This window comes from Dryobates pubescens, chromosome 29 (genome assembly GCF_014839835.1).
Source record: "Dryobates pubescens isolate bDryPub1 chromosome 29, bDryPub1.pri, whole genome shotgun sequence".
In the NCBI taxonomy this organism is placed as follows: Eukaryota; Metazoa; Chordata; class Aves; order Piciformes; family Picidae; genus Dryobates; species Dryobates pubescens.
This window is the reverse complement of record NC_071640.1, coordinates 11,921,141-11,940,705: the sequence shown is the minus strand read 5'-3', so window position 1 is coordinate 11,940,705 and position 19,565 is coordinate 11,921,141. Positions and strand designations below refer to the sequence as shown.

General features: G+C 56.4%; 1 protein-coding gene across 1 annotated transcript in view; it reads left to right on the top strand.

The window, feature by feature from the left end:
* PNPLA7 (patatin like phospholipase domain containing 7) overlaps positions 1-19,565 on the top strand; it is a 205,163-nt gene that overhangs the window by 77,643 nt on the left and 107,955 nt on the right. The window contains exon 19 of the mRNA XM_054174554.1: positions 4,682-4,795. Within this exon, the coding sequence (XP_054030529.1) occupies positions 4,682-4,795 (114 nt within the window). The remainder of the gene's footprint in view (positions 1-4,681; positions 4,796-19,565) is intronic.

The following is a 19,565-nucleotide window of genomic DNA, read 5'->3' as shown; positions in this document are numbered from 1 at the left end:
AGGAGGACACTCCACAGCCTCTCTGTGCAGCCTGTTCCAGGCCTCCAGCAGCCTCACACCAAAGAAGTTTCTCCTTGGCTTCAGATGGAACCTCCTGGGTTCCAGTTTGTGCCCAGTGCCCCTTGTGCTGTCCCTGGGCACCACTGAGCAGAGTCTGGCCCCAGCCTCTTACCCCCCACAGCTCCTTTAGCTCTTGCTGAGCATTGCTCAGCTCCCCTCTGGGGCTGCTCTTCTGCAGGCTCTCAGCCCCAGGGCTCTCAGCCTTTGCTCCTCACAGAGCTGCTCCAGGCCCCTCAGCATCCCTGTAGCCTCTGCTGGATCCTCTTCAGTAGTTCCCTGTCTCTGTTGAACTGGGGAGCCCAGAACTGGACCCAGTACTACATCTGTGCCCTCCCTAGGGCAGAGCAGAGGGGCAGGAGAACCTCCCCTGCCCGGCTGGCCACACTTTCCCTCCTGCATCCTTTACTGAGTTATTTGTTTCTTGTTCTACTGGAAAACCAAAGTTAAAAGCCACTTTCACTCTAAGTGTCTGAGAGTTGCAGTTGGGGGGCTGCTGGCGATGTTTGGGGGGCTGCTGGTGGTGTTTGGAGTGCTGCTGGTGGTGTTTGGGGGGCTGCTGGTGGTGGTTGGGGGCTGCTGGTGGTGTCTGGGGGGGCTGCTGGTGGTGTTTGGGGGCTGCTGGTGGTGTTTGGAGTGCTGCTGGTGGTGTTTGGGGGGCTGCTGGTGGTGGTTGGGGGCTGCTGGCGGTGTCTGGGGGGCTGCTGGTGGTGTTTGGGGGGGCTGCTGGTGGTGTTTGGGGGCTGCTGGTGGTGTTTGGGGGGGCTGCTGGTGGTGTTTGGGGGCTGCTGGTGGTGTTTGGGGGGCTGCTGGTGGTGTTTGGGGGCTGCTGGTGGTGTTTGGAGTGCTGCTGGTGGTGTTTGGAGTGCTGCTGGTGGTGTTTGGGGGGGCTGCTGGTGGTGTTTGGGGGCTGCTGGTGGTGTTTGGAGTGCTGCTGGTGGTGTTTGGGGGGCTGCTGGTGGTGGTTGGGGGCTGCTGGCGGTGTCTGGGGGGCTGCTGGCGGTGTCTGGGGGGCTGCTGGTGGTGTTTGGGGGGGCTGCTGGTGGTGGTTGGGGGCTGCTGGTGGTGTTTGGGGGGCTGCTGGTGGTGTTTGGGGGCTGCTGGTGGTGTTTGGAGTGCTGCTGGTGGTGTTTGGGGGGGCTGCTGGTGGTGTTTGGGGGGCTGCTGGTCGTGTTTGGGGGTTGCTGGTGGTGTTTGAGGGCTGCTGGTGGTGTTCTAACCTGGCTGCTCGCAGCTGCTCCTGCAGCAACCCTCTCCCCCAGGCGGGGGTGTGGATTTCAAAGGCAGCAGACTCTGCCCGGTGCGAAGCCCTGCAGAGCTGAGCTCCAGGCTGTTCTTAAGCGATCGGCTGCTGGAGCTCAGGCCTGAGCCCTGCCTGACGCCTCGCAGCTCCCTCATTGAGCCAGTGAAGCTATTGCAGCAGGGAGCTGAGGTTCTGCCCTTCAAAGCAAGGCCAGCGGCGGGCCCGGGGCCCTGCAGGGGGCAGGGGGCAGCAGCTGTGCTCTGCAGGGGGCAGCAGCTGTGCTCTGCAGGGGGCAGGGGGCAGCAGCTGTGCTCTGCAGGGGGCAGGGGGCAGCAGCTGTGCTCTGCAGGGGGCAGCAGCTGTGCTCTGCAGGGGGCAGGGGGCAGCAGCTGTGCTCTGCAGGGGGCAGGGGGCAGCAGCTGTGCTCGGCAGGGGGCAGCAGCTGTGCTCTGCAGGGGGCAGGGGGCAGCAGCTGTGCTCTGCAGGGGGCAGGGGGCAGCAGCTGTGCTCGGCAGGGGGCAGCAGCTGTGCTCTGCAGGGGGCAGGGGGCAGCAGCTGTGCTCTGCAGAGCAGGCTCCCGCAGCCAGGGCTGTGGGGGCAGGAGAAGGTCTCTCTGTTAATTCTCACTGCATCAGCATTTTCTGCTGTCAGCTTCAGTTCTCCAGGGAAGAAATGTCTCTGAGTGGGCACTCTGCAGGTGGTGAAGGTGATGTGAGGGCTGTGGTTGCAGCTCTCACATCTGGTATCTGGTTGGAAGCAACCTCTGAGCTCATCCAGTCCAGCCCTCCTCCCAGCACTGCAGGCTCAGCACTAAACCAGGTCCCTAAGCACCACAGCTGCTTGAACACCCCTAGGGATGGTGGCTCCAGCACTGCCCTGGGCAGAACATTCCAATGTTTGACAACCCTTCCAGTGAAGAAATATTTCCTAACATCCAGCCTGGACCTCCCCTGCTGCAGCTTGGAGCCATTTCCTCTGCTCCTGTTGCTTCACACCAAGGAGCAGAGGCTGTCCCCTCCTCACTCCAACCTCCCTGCAGGGAGCTGCAGAGAGCAATGAGGTCTCCCTCAGCCTCCTCTTCTCCAGCCTAATCACCCCCAGCTCCCTCAGCCCCTGCTCATAGCCCAGGTGCTCCAGGCCCTGCTCCAGGCCCTGCTCCAGCCCCACTGCCCTGCTCTGGACAGGCTCCAGCCTCTCAATGTCCTTCCTGGAGTGAGGCCTCCAGAGCTGAACACAGCACTCGAGGTGTGGCCAACCTCCTGTCCCTGCTGCCCACCCTGTTTCTGATCCAAGCCAGGATGCCATTGGCTTTCTTGCCCCCTGGGCACTGAGAACTCAAGTTCAGTTGACTATCAACTGATAGCTCCAGGTCCCTCTCCAAGGTCCCCAACTCCTCTGCTGTGAGGACAGGCTGAGAGTTGGGGTTAGTCAGCCTGGAGAGAAGGCTCCAATGAGACCTCAGAGCAGCCTTCCAGTACCTGAAGGGGCTCCAGGAGAGCTGGGGAGGGACAAGGGCTGGGAGTGCCAGGGTGAAGGACAATGGCTTTGAGCTGGAAGCATCTGGGTGGAGATTAGGAAGAAGCTCTTCCCTGGGAGGGTGGTGCATTCTGTCACACACTCTCTTGTTGTCATGGCACAGATACACATGAATATGCAAAAAGCCCCAAACCAGCTGGGAAAACAAAGCTCACTTGTGGCCAAACCCAGGAGCTGAGCTGCTGCTCAGCCTTGCCTTTAGCCTTTGGGAAGTGTTGGACTGTTTTACATTGTCAGTAGTCAGCTTCTGTAAGTCAGTCAGGGTAGCACTGAGGAAAGAAAAAGAGCAGTAGAGGTGTGAGGATTTCCTGTGCCTGAGGTGACTTCCTTCCCCACAATGAAAGGTGCTGGGTTAAGAGCTGCAGCTGCTGAGCTCACAGAGAACCTCTCCTGCTTCTTCCTGAAGCCTCTAAAGCAGTTCTGACCCACGCTCTGCAGCTGCCCCATGCAGGAGAGCTTGCAAACCTCAAACACAGCTTCCTCTCAGTCCTGCCTGGTGCTGTGTGCTCTGGTGCTGTGCAAACCTGCAGCTGGCTACTAGCAGAGTGTGTCCCAAGAGCTCTGGGTTCAATGGCTGCCAGTCCTTGCTGTGGGTGGATGTGCCCTGAGGGCAAGCAGTGCTGCACTCCCAGCTGTGAGCAGCAAGTGTGCCAGGCCTGTGCTTGGTGTCTCTGCTGTTCCCTCTGTGGCTTGGGCAGCAGCTCTCTGAGCTGGGTTAGGAACTGGCTGGAGGCTGAGCCCAGAGAGTGGTGGTGAATGGTGCCACAGCCAGCTGGCAGCCAGGCACCAGTGGTGTGCCCCAGGGAGCAGTGCTGGGCCCCAGCCTGTTCAATATCTTCATTGATGATCTGGATGAGGGCATTGAGTCCATCCTCAGTTAATGTGCAGATGACACCAAGCTGGGGGCAGGAGTTGATCTGTTAGAGGGTAGGAGAGCTCCACAGAGGGACCTTGCCAGGCTGGGCAGATGGGCAGAGGCCAAGGGCAGGAGATTGAACACATCCAAGTGCCAGGGGCTGCACTTTGGCCACAGCAACCCCAGGCAGTGCTACAGGCTGGGGGCAGAGTGGCTGAGAGCTGCCAGGCAGAGAGGGACCTGGGGGTAGTGAGTGACAGCAGCTGAACATGAGCCTGCAGTGTGCCCAGGGGGCCAAGAAGGCCAATGGCATCCTGGCCTGCATCAGGAACAGTGTGGCCAGCAGGAGCAGGGAAGTCCTTGTGCCCTGTGCTCAGCACTGCTTAGGCCACACCTGGAGTCCTGTGTCCAGTTCTGGGCTCCTCAGGTTAGGAAAGATGTTGAGCTGCTGGAAGGTGTCCAGAGAAGGGCAACAAAGCTGGGGAGGGGTCTGGAGCACAGCCCTGGGAGGAGAGGCTGAGGGAGCTGGGGTTGCTTAGCCTGGGGAAGAGGAGGCTCAGGGGAGACCTTCTTGCTCTCTGCAACTCCCTGCAGGGAGGTTGTAGCCAGGTGGGGGTTGGTCTCTTCTCCCAGGCAAGCAGCACCAGAACAAGAGGACACAGTCTCAAGCTGTGCCAGGGGAGGTTTAGGTTGGATGTTAGGAAGAAGTTCTTCCCAGCAAGAGAGATTGGCCATGGGGATGTGCTGCCCAGGGAGGAGGTGGAGTTCCCATCCCTGGAGGTGTTTAAGAGGAGCCTGGCTGAGGCACTTGGAGCCAGGGGTTAGTTGTCAGGAGGTGCTGGGTGAGAGGTTGGACTTGATGCTCTCTGTGGTCTTTTCCAGCCTGGTTAATTCTATTCCTATTGTATTGTATTCTCTCCTGACCTGTGGGGTTTGCACCATGTTGTGTTGTGGCTTACCTTTGCCCTTTGGGCTGTCTGCTCTTGCAGGTAGAGGCCTTGACCCACCAGCCTCGAGCCACCACCGTGCACGCCGTCAGGGACTCCGAGCTGGCCAAGCTCCCGGAGGGAGCTCTGACGTCCATCAAACGCAAATTCCCCCAGGTAAGAACACCCAAAGGGTTCTCTGGCTGTCTCCAGAGGTGTCTGAGGAGCTCCAACTCTTTGTTAGCACTGAGTCCTCTGGGGTTTTGGTGTGATTGATATATGTCCAGAGGCAACATTTTGCTCTCTTTGTCCCCCTGCTCTGATCTCTCCCAGACTTCCAGCAGCTTCTCCTCCTCTCCCTGCTGATGAATGGTAGCTTGGTTTCTGGCAGGGCCCCTCCATCTGCCTGGAAGAAGCTGCTGCTCAGGGCAGGGCATGCACAGTCAGCCAAGTGGAAATCACTCAGTGCTGTTGGTGGGAAGTGAAGGTTTGAGTCTCAAATCACTTCCAAGTGTAGTTACTCATCTGCCTTGCTCACTGAGGCTCGGACTGGGTTATGTGTGCTGAGGCCTTGGGCATCCAGATCAAATGGAGAGATCTCCCTGCCCATGGCAGGGGGCTTGGAGGAGATGAACTTTGAGCTGCCTCCCAACCTGAGCTGTTCTGTGATACTCTCATTGCTAGGTATGGATATCTGGGGGCTGGGTTTGCAGTGCAGGCTGTCAGTGCTGGTGCCACAGCTGCCAGCTCTGTGTCCTGCAGGCTGCGATTGCTCCCTCTGAACCCTTCAGCTCATCCATCTGCTTTAATTCACTTGACATTCTGCCTCTTTCCTGCAAATCTGGAGACTGAGGGACTTGAAATCTAATTCCTTTGTCCCTAAGTGCATCAGAGACATTTTAGTGAGCACTAAATCATTGCCCTGCTCTCAAAGGCAATTCCTTAATGCAATTCTTAAAGGCAATTCTCTCTTTTTTTCTGGTGAATTTCAAATGATTTCTGCTGTTTCTTTTAGCTTTTCTTTCAGCCCTGCACTTTCTTGGCTACATTTTTCTTTCCAAAGCCTGCAGAAGCCAGGGAGCTCATTTCAGTACTGCTTTTGTTTTGCTTTCCTAGGAGCCCTAATCCAAAAAGTGATCCTTTCCTTCGAGCCTCTGTTCATGCAGCCTCCTGCTACAGGAGCTGTGGGGTTTGGGATCATTTCAGCATCACCCTCAGCCTTCAGGAGGTCTGACAGTGAAGTGTCATAGAATCAGGTTGGAAAAGACCTCAGAGCTCATCCAGTCCAAGCTGTCACCCAACACCCCCTGACAACTAAGCCATGGCTCCAAGTGCCACATCCGCTCTTGAACACCTCCAGGGATGGGGACTCTACCACCCCCCTGGGCAGCACATTCCCATGGCCAATCTCTCTTGCTGGGAAGAACTCTCTCCTCACCTCCAGCCTAAACCTCCCCTGGCACAGCTTGAGACTGTGTCCTCTTGTTCTGGGGCTGGGTGCCTGGGAGAAGAGACCAACCCCCACCTGGCTCCAACCTCCCTGCAGTGAGTTGCAGAGAGCAAGAAGGTCTCCCCTGAGCCTCCTCTTCTGCAGGCTAAGCAACCCCAGCTCCCTCAGCCTCTCCTCCCAGGGCTGTGCTCCAGACCCCTCCCCAGCTTTGTTGCCCTTCTCTGGACACCTTCCAGCATCTCAACATCTTTCCTAACCTGAGGAGCCCAGAACTGGACACAGGCCTCAAGGTGTGGCCTCAGCAGTGCTGAGCACAGGGCACAATGAATTCCTTGCTCCTGCTGGCCACACTATTGCTGATCATCTCCCTGCTTGCCCTGTAAGCATTGACATCTGTGGTGGTGACCTGGCTGGGGGGGATCAAGGCAGCCTCAGCAGCTTTGCTGACACCACCAGCTGTGTGGTGTATTCGGTGTGCTGGAGGGATGCCATCCAGAGGGGTCTGAACAGGTTGGAAAGGTGAACCAGTGCCAGCCTCAGGAAGTTCAACAGAGCCAAGTGCAAGGTCCTGCACCTTGCTTAGGGCAATCACAAGCACAGATCCAGGCTGGGCAGAGCAGTCCTGAAGAGGAGGAGTTGGTGGTGCTGGGTGATGAGAAGCTCAGCATATACTGGCACTGAGTGCTGCCAGCCCAGAGCCAGCTGTGTCCTGGGCTGACCCCCAGCAGTGTGAGCAGCAGGGGCAGGGAGGGGATTCTGCCCCTCTGCTGGGACCCCACCTGCAGCACTGTGTCCAAGTCTGGAGCCCTCAGCACAAGAGGGACATGGAACTGTTGGAGCAGGTCCAGAGGAGGCCACAAAGGTGATCAGAGGGCTGGAGAGCCTCTGCTGTGCCAGACAGGTTGACAGGGTCGGGGTTGTTTGTTCTGGAGAAGAGAAGGATCCAGGGGCACCTTGCTGCAGTCTTCCAGTGTTTGAAAGGTGCTACAGGAGAGCTGGGGAGGGACTTGTCACACAGGCAGGTGGTGAGAGGATGAGGTGCAGTGGCTTCAAACTGGAAGCAGCTGGATTTAAATTAGACATGAGGAGGAAATTCTTCTCATGAGGGTGGTGAGGCCCTGGAACAGGCTGCCCAGAGATGCTGTGGAGGCTTCATGCCTGGGAGTGTTCAGAGGCAGGCTGGAGAGGTCTTACAGAATGTATCCCTGCCCAAGACAGGGCAGTGTGGGAATAGAATGGAATAGGAATAGAGTAGAATAGAATAGAATAGGAATAGGAATAGAATAGAATAGAATAGGAATAGAATAGAATAGAGCAGGTTGGAAAGGACCTTGGAGATCATCGAGTCCAACCTACCAGATATCATAGTATCAGTCAGGGTTGGAAGGGACCACAAGGATCATCCAGTGCCAACCCCCCTGCCATGGGCAGGGACACCCCACACTAGATCATCCTGGCCAGAGCCTCATCCAGCCTGGGCTTAAACACCTCCAGGGCTGGGGCCTCAACCACCTCCCTGGACAACCCATTCCAGGGCTTCACCACTCTCATGGGGAAGAACTTCCTCCTCACCTCCAGCCTGAATCTCCCCACCTCCAGCTTCATTCCATTCCCCCCAGTCCTATCACTACCTGAAAGCCTGAGCAGTCCCTCCCCAGCCTTCTTGGAGCCCTCTGCAGATACTGGAAGGCCACAATGAGGTCACCTTGGAGCCTTCTCTTCTCCAGACTGAACAGCCCCAACTCCTTCAGTCTGTCCTCACAGGAGAGGTGCTCCAGCCCTCTGCTCATCCTCCTGGCCCTGCTCTGGACACCTTCCAGCACCTCCAGATCCCTCTTGTACTAGGGGCTCCAGACCTGGAGGCAGTACTCCAGGGGGGGTCTTTCAGGTCTCCATGAGAACTCTCAGGTCTCTCCCAACCCCAGCCATTCTATGACTATTTTTGCTTGAAGTGTTTCTGAACTTCTGCAGTGGATTGTTCAAACTCTTCTGTTCTCTTGAGCAGTCCTTCAGGTCTGTTCTTGTCTGATGTGACAGATTTCCTGCCCAGCTGTCTGCACTGGAGGCAGTGCTGACCACAAGCAGGGTACCCCCAGCCTGGCATCCTGTCTTGAGTTGAGCTTTTGAATGGCTTTGTCCTCAAGACCAATGAAGAAGTGGTGAAATGAGCCTGAAGGACTTTAAACCACCTTCCTCCCTCCCCAGGGGATGATTTTATACACTGCTGATAGACCTTTAGTCTGTGCATGACTGCTAGGCACTGAGAATGCAGCCTTCAGCAATGCCTTGAGCACTGCTGCAGGCAGAGGCTCTGCTCCAGCTCTGCCTTTGAGTCTGGGGCAAGAATTGATTTCAGTGTCTCTTGTCTCTCTCTTCCCTTTTGCTCTTGGTGAATGGAGCTAAATCTGGCTGGCACCCAGTCACCACTGGGGTCCCCCAGAGTTCAGTACTGGAGCCTGCCCACTTCATTGTCTTTATCAGTGGTGTGGAGGAGGTCATTGAGGCACCCTCAGTAAGTTTGGAGATGGCACCCAGCTGGGTGGCTGTGTCCATCTGCTGGAGGGTAGGGAAACTTTGCAGAGGGATCTGGACAGGTGAAAGCCATGGGCCAAGGCTAATTGTATGCAGTTCAACAAGGCCAAGGGCCAGGTCCTACACCTGGGTCACAACAACCCCACAGTGAGGTCCAGACCTGGGGATGTGTGGTTGGAAAGCTGTGACTCAGAGAGGGACCTGAGGGTGCTGGTTGGCAGTGACTGACCATGAGCCAGCAGTGCCCAGGCCAAGAAAGCCAAAGGCATCCTGGCATGGATTGGAAACAGGGTGGGCAGCAGGGACAGGAGGTGATCATCTCCCTGTGCTCAGCACTGCTGAGGCCACACCTCAAGTGCTGTGTTCAGCTCTGGGCCTTCACTCCAGGAAGGTCATTGAGGGGCTGGAGCCTGTCCAGAGCAGGGCAGTAGGGCTGGAGCAGGGCCTGGAGCACCTGGGCTATGAGCAGGGGCTGAGGGAGCTGGGGGTGTTCAGGCTGGAGAAGAGGAGGCTGAGGGAGACCTCATTGCTCTCTACAGCGCCCTGCAGGGAGGTTGGAGTGAGGAGGGGACAGCCTCTGCTCCTTGGTGACAAGCAACAGGAGCAGAGGAAATGGCTCCAAGCTGCAGCAGGGGAGGTCCAGGCTGGATGTTAGGAAATATTTCTTCACTGGAAGGGTTCTGAGACGTTGGAATGTTCTGCCCAGGGCAGTGCTGGAGCCACCATCCCTGGGGGTGTTCAAGCAGCTGTGGAGCTGGTGCTTAGGGACCTGGTTTAGTGTTGAGCCTGCAGTGCTGGGTGGAGGGTTGGACTGGATGAGCTCAGAGGTTGCTTCCAACCAGCTGTGTTCTGGGGGGCTGTGATTCTCTCCTATCCTTTGGCAGACTTTTGTTTCTTTCTCCTGAAGAATTCTCTCAGTGGAGCTGTGAAGCTTCTTGCTCTGCAGCTGAAGTGGAGCTGGAGTTGCTGCACTGATACCACAAGTCAAAACATTTCTTTGTAGCACAACCCCAAAAGCCTTCCCCCTGCCTAAGTGTGCAGCCTATCAGCATCAAACTCCTGACCTTTGCCAAGATGGAACCAGTTTGCTCTAGGCTTGCATCTAAGTTTGGCTAATGGGTTCCAGGGAAAGAAAATGCTAAACCAGATCTGTCAGGGAAATGTGCTGCACAAAAAATGGTTGTTAGAGCTTCACTTTCTTGCTGCTGAGCTCTCAGAGTCCTAAATAGATGTTAAAATGATATATAAAGAGATGTGAGAACTCCCATTTCTGCTATTGGAATATTTTAGAGCAGCATTAGAAATAGCAAGAGGAGTGTGGGACAGACTTTAAGTAGGTGATTTATACAGTTAATGCCTTCAGACTGGCTTCATCTGGGATAAAATGTGTTTTAATGTGATACCCAAGTGCTTGTGACTTCTCTTCTTGTTTCCTAGGTCCACCAGGTAATAAAGGAAGGAGAGAAGTGAGAGAGAATTGGATGGAGGAAAGCAATAGAGGAAGGAGAGAATTGAAGTGATGGAGGAAAACAGTAGAGGAAGGAGAGAATTGAAGTGATGGAGGAAAGCAATAGAGGAAGGAGAGAAGTGAGAGAGAATTGGTGGAGGAAAGCAATAGAGGAAGGAGAGGATTGGAGTGATGGAGGAAAGCAATAGAGGAAGGAGAGGATTGGAGTGATGGAGGAAAGCAATAGAGGAAGGAGAGGATTGGAGTGATGGAGGAAAGCAATAGAGGAAGGAGAGGATTGGAGTGATGGAGGAAAGCAATAGAGGAAGGAGAGGATTGGAGTGATGGAGGAAAGCAATAGAGGAAGGAGAGGATTGGAGTGATGGAGGAAAACAATAGAGGAAGGAGAGGATTGGAGTGATGGAGGAAAGCAATAGAGGAAGGAGAGAATTGGAGTGGTGGAGGAAAACAATAGAGAAAGGAGAGGATTGGAGTGGTGGAGGAAAGCAATAGAGGAAGGAGAGGATTGGAGTGATGGAGGAAAGCAATAGAGGAAGGAGAGGATTGGAGTGGTGGAGGAAAGCAATAGAGGAAGGAGAGAATTGATGGAAGAAAGCAATAGAGGAAGGAGAGAATTGATGGAGGAAAGCAGTAGGATAGAAAGTGTGAAGACAAGTAGAAAGTCAGCTTTCCAGTTAATGGAGTATGCTGCAGGGAAGGTTTTGAGCTGCAAGCTAATGGATTGCATACAAAAAGATTCTGGGCAGCTGTTTCTTAGAGAGTGCAGCTCATGGTGGGTCAGCAGCTGACCATGCCTGGACAGTGGCTTGCAAGTAAAACACAACTCTGCCACCAGAATGGGTTTGGGAGTGCAGAAATCCTTGGCACTGGAGAAGCTTCAGTACCAGCCTGAGGGAAGAAGCCAGAGGAAGAGAGTCAAGGGCAAAAAGGAGGCTGTGACTGGTAGGGAGGGAGATTAACCTATAAAGACAAGCAGACTGTGAAAGGTTAAAGGAAGACATGGGAAGCTATTTTTGGATGTATGAAGTTGTCTTCTGACTGGAAGGGCATCAGGCTGCTCTCCACATTGGGACAGAGCAAATGGCACTGAAATGGCAGCAGTTGGATGTTCAGGACAAGCTGATTCCACTCCCTGGAAGGGCTGAAAGCTTCCTGCTTGTTTCTATAGCCTCTTAAAACATTGTCTGAGGCAGTGCTTAGTGCTGAGCACCACTGGCCAGGTGGGTTCTCTCTGTGCTGTTTGCTCTGGTGTTCTCCTAGCAGAGTGATTTCTGGCACAGGAGTCAGGATGTTGTTTTCCCATCCAGGCAGAAGTAATGAAGGGACAGCAAGTGCAGCAGCTCTGAAATCATTCACTGGGTAGCTGTGATTCAGCAGTGTGCTGGGGGATTTCCCTCTTGGTCCTCTGCAAAGCAGGAAAAGGGGAAGGCAGCTCTGCCCCTGCAAAACTCCTGCCCACTGCTGCCTGCTGAGGGGGAGGGACCCTGTGGGAGTGGTGAGCAGACACTGCTGCTTGCCCCCTGAGTCAGGTGGGAAGGCTCTCATGGTTCAGGGAGAGCTGCTTTGCTTCTGATGTTCCTCTTGGCAGCTTCCACAGAGCCCAAATCACAGAACCACAGAATGTCAGGGGCTGGAAAGGACCTTCAGAGATCATTGAGTACAACCCCCTGCCAAAGCAGGATCCCCCTGGGCAGGTCCCACAGCAATGTGTCCAGATGGGTCTTGGAAGCCTCCACAGAAGGAGACTCCACAACCTCTCTGGGCAGCCTGCTCCAGGGCTCCAGCACCCTCACAGTAAAGAAGTTTCTCCTCATGTTGAGGTGGAACCTCCTAGGGTCCAGCTTGTACCTGTTGTTCCTTGTCCCATCACTGGGCACCACCCAAAAGAGCCTGGGCCCTTCTTCTTGACACCCACACAGTCAAGGGCCAGGCAGTTCCAAGGCTGAAGCAGTCTTAGCTATCCTTCAGCTTTGCTGTTTCCTGTTGAGGGTGAAGAACCTTGTAGGACTTGGTGGAGGGACTCTGTCCTGCATGCCCTTCACCAGCCATGTGTTTGTAGATGACCCAGAAAGGGTTGCAGCTCTGGAATGCACCACAAGAAAACCTTACCTGATGGGCAAGGAAGTGGTAAAGGTGGGTGGTGCTCCTCAGGGACTTATGCTCTGTTGGCCCATGCAGTACTTCAGGTTCCTGGGGCTGTGAGGTGTGAGCTGGAAGAATGGCACAGCTGATCCTTGGGGAAGCACCATCTGCTTGTCTTCTGTTTTGGCTTCTCCCCTGGGCACAGAATCATTGAATCATTTTGGTTTAAAGACAGTTTCTAGGACCATCCAGGCCAACCCTTACCCCAGCACTGCCAGGTCGCTGCTAACCCATGGCCCTCAGCACCACATCTCCACAGCTCTTCAGGGCTGGACCCTCCACCACTGCCCTGGGCAGCCTGGGCCAGGGCTTGACAACCCTTTCAGGGAAGGGAGTTGGTCCTAATGTCCAACCTAAACCTTTCCTGGTGGAACTTGAGGCTGGTTTCTCTCATCCTACCACTTGTTCCCTGGGAGAAGAGACCAAACCCCCAGCTGGCTCCTTTCAGGGAGCTGTAGAGAACCAGAAGGTCTCCCTTCAGCTTCCTTGTCTCCAGGCTGGGCAAGCAAAGGTCCCTCAGCTGCTCCTCCCCAGCCCTGCTCTCCAGACCCTTCCCCAGCTTGGTTGCCCTTCTCTGGACCTGCTCCAGCCCTCAGTGTCTGTCTTTGGTCCTGTCAGAGGCAGGTTACTGGTCTGCAGGGATCTTTGGTGTGATCCTCTATAGCTCCTGTTCTCTGAGGGATAAAGCAGATGGGGATAAACCTCAGGTAGAGGACACAGCCAAAGCTTGAGGGTTTGTGCCCCAAACCTGACAGATTTTGACTTCTAGATCCTGCTCAGTCTCTAGATGTCAAATCTACCTCTTGTAGCTTCTCAGGGAAGCTCCCCCTCCTCGAGCCACTCTGGATATAGACATCCTTGCTATTCCCAACAGAAACCTGCCCACGGTGCAAAACTTCTGCTCTGCTTTCTGGGAGCTCCTGCCTGAGGACAGGCAGCAGGGCGCTGAGCCAGCGGGGACCGTTGGCTGCTCCCACAGCCTCGCCGCTTGCCTCTGCTGCTGCTTGAATTCAGCTCTGCAGCCTTGCAGGAGGGGAGGGGAAGCAGTTCTCTCTATTTTCATCACTGCCTTCAGTTCTGGAAAGTAGGGCAGAGACTCAGCTCACGATTTTTGGCAGCGCCGAGCGGTTTCGAAGCAGGAGCGCAGGGTTTGGGAGCGGCTTCCAGGGAGGTTCTAGCGCGGCTGTGGAACTTGGATCACACTGCAGGGATTGGGCTTTGCCTCTGCTCAGCTGAGGCTGTTTTTAGAATCCTGACTTGAAATGTAGCCCTGCTGGAAGTTGCAGGGAGAAGCTGCTCAGGAGCTGTGGGAGGGGACTGGGAAGGCAACCTTTTTTGCACGCTAGAAAGTAGAGAGCTCTGCAGCTTGCTCTGCAAAAGCCCCAGGGCAGGCAGGGAGAAGGGTATCTCCCGAGCCCATCACGCACCTGCAGCCCTGCTGTCTTTGCAGCCAGAGTGTATGTGAGCCAGAGCTTTTCAGAGCTGGCTGGAGCCTGCCCCAGGGCTGTCTGCCTCCCAAAGCGGGTCTGCTGCTGTGCCCTCCTTTCCAGGCTGCCATCGCCTCGTGCGTCACCTCGTTCAAGCTTGATGTGGCGCTGTGCGAGGGGTCAGGAGAGGCCATGCTTCTGGATTGGTCTGCATTTGTTCTCCTGGCCCATTAAAATGAGTTTTCCTCATGAGTGTAGAAATGGCTGTGAAAAGGGCCTGTGAAAAGGAGAGAAGAGAAATGCTCAGCAGCAGCCTGGCCACTGACTGTAGCTGCCCGACACGAGGCAGGCAGGCAGGAGGGAGCCCTTAGTCATAGCAGCGATGCAAGAATGACGTTTTCCTTCGAGGCACAATTGATCACAGGTATTAGAGGCTCCAGCAGCCCCAGGGGATGAAGCCTCTGTTCTCCTGCACGCTTTGGTGGCTTTTGTGAAGGTGCCAGAGCTTGTGCAGGTGAGCAGTGCAGATCTGCTCCGTCACGGCGCTCCTCCAGCGCTCGCCGGAGTTCGCCGGAGCCCCCTCGCTAAGCTCCCCTGCCTCTGTGACAGGCAGAGAGTGTTTGATCCCAGCTGGGGCCTGCAAAGCTTCAACAACACCACGGGCTTGTTCCAGTTGAGGATCTAATTTAGCTCTCCTCCTCCCCTGTCCCTCAGAAACATCAAATAAATAAAGAAAGCCTTCAGCAAAGTGGTAGAGAATCATCTCCGCTGCTGGGAAGAGCTCTGCAGAAGTGAGGCTGCTATTATGGGAGCTCGTGGAGGGAAAATGGCTCTGCCACTGCTGCCTTACCCCAATTGCATTGCCTTTGTAGAATAAAAAGCCCTTGGCAGCTCTGCTTCCCCTTCTGGCTCGGATCCCTGTGTGCCAGAAAGCCCTTTTATATCTCCTGTAAGTCAGAGAAGTGTGTGAGGGTCCGGAGCACCCCGCGGTGAAGCCCCAGCCAATCCTTGTTGAGTGTATTTGACTTCAAGGGGGCCTGCTGGGTGGCTGAGAAAGTTTGGAGGGCTGGGCTGTTCTTATTTTGGATCTTCCAAGCCACTGGAGAAAGTCCTGAGCTCACCTGCAGCCTCTCTCGTTCATGACAAGAATACTGCTCAGAGACTGAGTGAATGGTTTGGTGCTCAGCACTGGGGAAGGCTTCTTTGCTGGGAGGGTGCTGGAGCCCTGGAGAAGGTTCTTTCTGTGGTAGCATTGTGATAAGAGGTTCAGTGGCACATCTCCAGTCACACAAGATGCTGAGGGGACTGCATCTGTCTTGTGAGCAGAGGCTGAGAGCCCTGGGGGTGTTGAGCCTGGAGAGGAGCAGCCCCAGAGGGGAGCTGAGCAATGCTCAGCAGGAGCTAAAGGAGCTGTGGGGAGCAAGAGGCTGGGGCCAGGCTCTGCTTAGTGGTGCCCAGCAAAAGGGAAAAGGACCTGGAGGTCCTGGTGGACAACAGGAGAGCCATGAGCCAGCAATGTGCCCTTGTGGCCACTCAGCCCCAGGGCATCCTGAGGTGGATTAGAAGGGCTGTGGTTAGCAGGTCAAAGGAGGTTCTTCACCCCCTCTACTCTGCCCTGGTGAGGCTCCATCTGGAATATTGTGTCCAGTTCTGGGCCACTCAGGTCAAGAAGGACCTCAGGGAGCTGCTAGGGAGAGTCCAGCACAGATCCACAAAGATGCTGCAGGCAGTGGAACATCTCCCTGTGAGCACAGGCTGAGGGAGCTGGGGCTTGGAGCTTGGAGCAGAGGAGCCTCGGGGGTGACTTCATTCCTGTTGATAAAGATGTGCAGGGCTGGAGCCAGGCTCTGCTCAGGGATGGCCAAGGACAGCACAGGGGGCACTGGGGGCAGCTGGAGCAGAGGAGGTGCCAGGGGAACAGAAGGAAAACTTTGTGCCTGTGAGGGTGCTGGAGCCTGGAGCAGGCTGCCCAGAGAGGCTGGGGAGACTCCTCTGGAGACTTTCAAGCCCCATCTGGATGTGTTCCTGGGTGCCCTGCCCTGGGTGCCCCTGCTCTGGCAGGAGGGTTGGGCTGGATGTTCTCTGGAGGTCCCTTCTAACCTCTGACATTCTGTGATCTCTGGAGACATTCCAAACCTGCCTGGATGTGTTCCTGTGGGACCTTGTTCAGGTGAACCTGCCATGGCAGGGGGCTTGGACTGATCTCCAGAGCTCCCTTCCAACCCCTACCATTCTGTGGGGGTGAACTGAGTGGTGCTCAGGAGAACACCCAAGCCCCAGGGTGGATGGAGCAGTCAGTGAGGTGTGTGTCCCCATCCCCAGTGTGGATGGAGCAGTCAGTGAGGTGTGTGTCCCCAAGCCCCAGGGTGGATGGAGCAGTCAGTGAGGTGTGTGTCCCCAAGGCCCAGGGTGGATGGAGCAGTCAGTGAGGTGTGTGTCCCCAAGCCCCAGGGTGGATGGAGCAGTCAGTGAGGTGTTTGTCCCCATCCCCAGGGTGGATGGAGCAGTCAGTGAGGTGTTTGTCCCCATCCCCAGGGTGGATGGAGCAGTCAGTGAGGTGTGTGTCCCCAAGGTGGATGGAGCAGTCAGTGAGGTGTTTGTCCCCAAGCCCTAGGGTGGATGGAGCAGTCAGTGAGGTGTGTGTCCCCATCCCCAGGGTGGATGGAGCAGTCAGTGAGGTGTTTGTCCCCATCCCCAGGGTGGATGGAGCAGTCAGTGAGGTGTTTGTCCCCATCCCCAGGGTGGATGGAGCAGTCAGTGAGGTGTGTGTCCCCAAGGCCCAGGGTGGATGGAGCAGTCAGTGAGGTGTTTGTCTCCAAGGTGGATGGAGCAGTCAGTGAGGTGTGTGTCCCTAAGCCCCAGGGTGGATGGAGCAGTCAGTGAGGTGTGTGTCCCTAAGCCCCAGGGTGGATGGAGCAGTCAGTGAGGTGTGTGTCCCCATCCCCAGGGTGGATGGAGCAGTCAGTGAGGTGTGTGTCCCCATCCCCAGGGTGGATGGAGCAGTCAGTGAGGTGTGTGTCCCCAAGCCCCAGGGTGGATGGAGCAGTCAGTGAGGTGTTTGTCCCCATCCCCAGGGTGGATGGAGCAGTCAGTGAGGTGTTTGTCCCCATCCCCAAGGTGGATGGAGCAGTCAGTGAGGTGTGTGTCCCCCATCCCCAGGGTGGATGGAGCAGTCAGTGAGGTGTTTGTCCCCAAGGTGGATGGAGCAGTCAGTGAGGTGTTTGTCCCCAAGGTGGATGGAGCAGTCAGTGAGGTGTTTGTCCCCATCCCCAGGGTGGATGGAGCAGTCAGTGAGGTGTTTGTCCCCAAGCCCCAGGGTGGATGGAGCAGTCAGTGAGGTGTTTGTCCCCAAGCCCCAGGGTGGATGGAGCAGTCAGTGAGGTGTGTGTCCCCATCCCCAGGGTGGATGGAGCAGTCAGTGAGGTGTTTGTCCCCATCCCCAGGGTGGATGGAGCAGTCAGTGAGGTGTTTGTCCCCAAGCCCCAGGGTGGATGGAGCAGTCAGTGAGGTGTTTGTCCCCATCCCCAAGGTGGATGGAGCATTCAGTGAGGTGTTTGTCCCCAAGGTGGATGGAGCAGTCAGTGAGGTTTTTGTCCCCAAGCCCCAGGGTGGATGGAGCAGTCAGTGAGGTGTTTGTCCCCAAGGTGGATGGAGCGGTCAGTGAGGTTTTTGTCCCCAAGCCCCAGGATGGATGGAGCAGTCAGTGAGGTGTTTGTCCCCAAGCCCCAGGGTGGATGGAGCAGTCAGTGAGGTGTTTGTCCCCAAGGCCCAGGGTGGATGGAGCAGTCAGTGAGGTGTTTGTCCCCAGGGTGGATGGAGCAGCCAGTGAGGTGTTTGTCCCCATCCCCAGGGTGGATGGAGCAGTGAGGTGTTTGTCCCCAAGCCCCAGGGTGGATGGAGCAGTCAGTGAGGTGTTTGTCCCCAAGCCCCAGGGTGGATGGAGCAGTCAGTGAGGTGTTTGTCCCCAAGCCCCAGGGTGGATGGAGCAGTCAGTGAGGTGTTTGTCCCCATCCCCAGGGTGGATGGAGCAGTCAGTGAGGTGTGTGTCCCCAAGCCCCAGGGTGGATGGAGCAGTCAGTGAGGTGTGTGTCCCCAAGCCCCAGGGTGGATGGAGCAGTCAGTGAGGTGTTTGTCCCCAAGCCCCAGGGTGGATGGAGCAGTCAGTGAGGTGTTTGTCCCCAGGGTGGATGGAGCAGTCAGTGAGGTGTTTGTCCCCAAGCCCCAGGGTGGATGGAGCAGTCAGTGAGGTGTTTGTCCCCAAGGTGGATGGAGCAGTCAGTGAGGTGTGTGTCCCCAAGGCCCAGGGTGGATGGAGCAGTCAGTGAGGTGTTTGTCCCCAAGGCCCAGGGTGGATGGAGCAGTCAGTGAGGTGTTTGTCCCCAAGCCCCAGGGTGGATGGAGCAGTCAGTGAGGTGTTTGTCCCCAAGCCCCAGGGTGGATGGAGCAGTCAGTGAGGTGTGTGTCCCCAAGCCCCAGGGTGGATGGAGCAGTCAGTGAGGTGTTTGTCCCTAAGCCCCAGGGTGGATGGAGCAGTCAGTGAGGTGTTTGTCCCCAAGGTGGATGGAGCAGTCAGTGAGGTGTTTGTCCCCATCCCCAGGGTGGATGGAGCAGTCAGTGAGGTGTTTGTCCCCAAGCCCCAGGGTGGATGGAGCAGTCAGTGAGGTGTTTGTCCCCAAGGTGGATGGAGCAGTCAGTGAGGTGTTTGTCCCCATCCCCAGGGTGGATGGAGCAGTCAGTGAGGTGTGTGTCCCCATCCCCAGGGTGGATGGAGCAGTCAGTGAGGTGTTTGTCCCCAAGCCCCAGGGTGGATGGAGCAGTCAGTGAGGTGTTTGTCCCCAAGCCCCAGGGTGGATGGAGCAGTCAGTGAGGTGTGTGTCCCCAAGCCCCAGGGTGGATGGAGCAGTCAGTGAGGTGTGTGTCCCCATCCCCAGGGTGGATGGAGCAGTCAGTGAGGTGTTTGTCCCCAAGCCCCAGGGTGGATGGAGCAGTCAGTGAGGTGTTTGTCCCCAAGCCCCAGGGTGGATGGAGCAGTCAGTGAGGTGTGTGTCCCCAAGGCCCAGGGTGGATGGAGCAGTCAGTGAGGTGTGTGTCCCCAAGCCCCAGGGTGGATGGAGCAGTCAGTGAGGTGTTTGTCCCCAAGGTGGATGGAGCAGTCAGTGAGGTGTTTGTCCCCATCCCCAGGGTGGATGGAGCAGTCAGTGAGGTGTTTGTCCCCATCCCCAGGGTGGATGGAGCAGTCGGTGAGGTGTTTGTCCCCAAGCCCCAGGGTGGATGGAGCAGTCAGTGAGGTGTGTGTCCCCATCCCCAGGGTGGATGGAGCAGTCGGTGAGGTGTTTGTCCCCAAGCCCCAGGGTGGATGGAGCAGTCAGTGAGGTGTGTGTCCCCAAGGCCCAGGGTGGATGGAGCAGTCAGTGAGGTGTGTGTCCCCATCCCCAGGGTGGATGGAGCAGTCAGTGAGGTGTGTGTCCCCATCCCCAGGGTGGATGGAGCAGTCAGTGAGGTGTTTGTCCCCATCCCCAGGGTGGATGGAGCAGTCAGTGAGGTGTGTGTCCCCAAGCCCCAGGGTGGATGGAGCAGTCAGTGAGGTGTGTGTCCCCAAGCCCCAGGGTGGATGGAGCAGTCAGTGAGGTGTTTGTCCCCAAGCCCCAGGGTGGATGGAGCAGTCAGTGAGGTGTGTGTCCCCAAGCCCCAGGGTGGATGGAGCAGTCAGTGAGGTGTGTGTCCCCAGGGTGGATGGAGCAGTCAGTGAGGTGTGTGTCCCCAAGCCCCAGGGTGGATGGAGCAGTCAGTGAGGTGTTTGTCCCCAAGCCCCAGGGTGGATGGAGCAGTCAGTGAGGTGTGTGTCCCCAAGGCCCAGGGTGGATGGAGCAGTCAGTGAGGTGTGTGTCCCCAAGCCCCAGGGTGGATGGAGCAGTCAGTGAGGTGTGT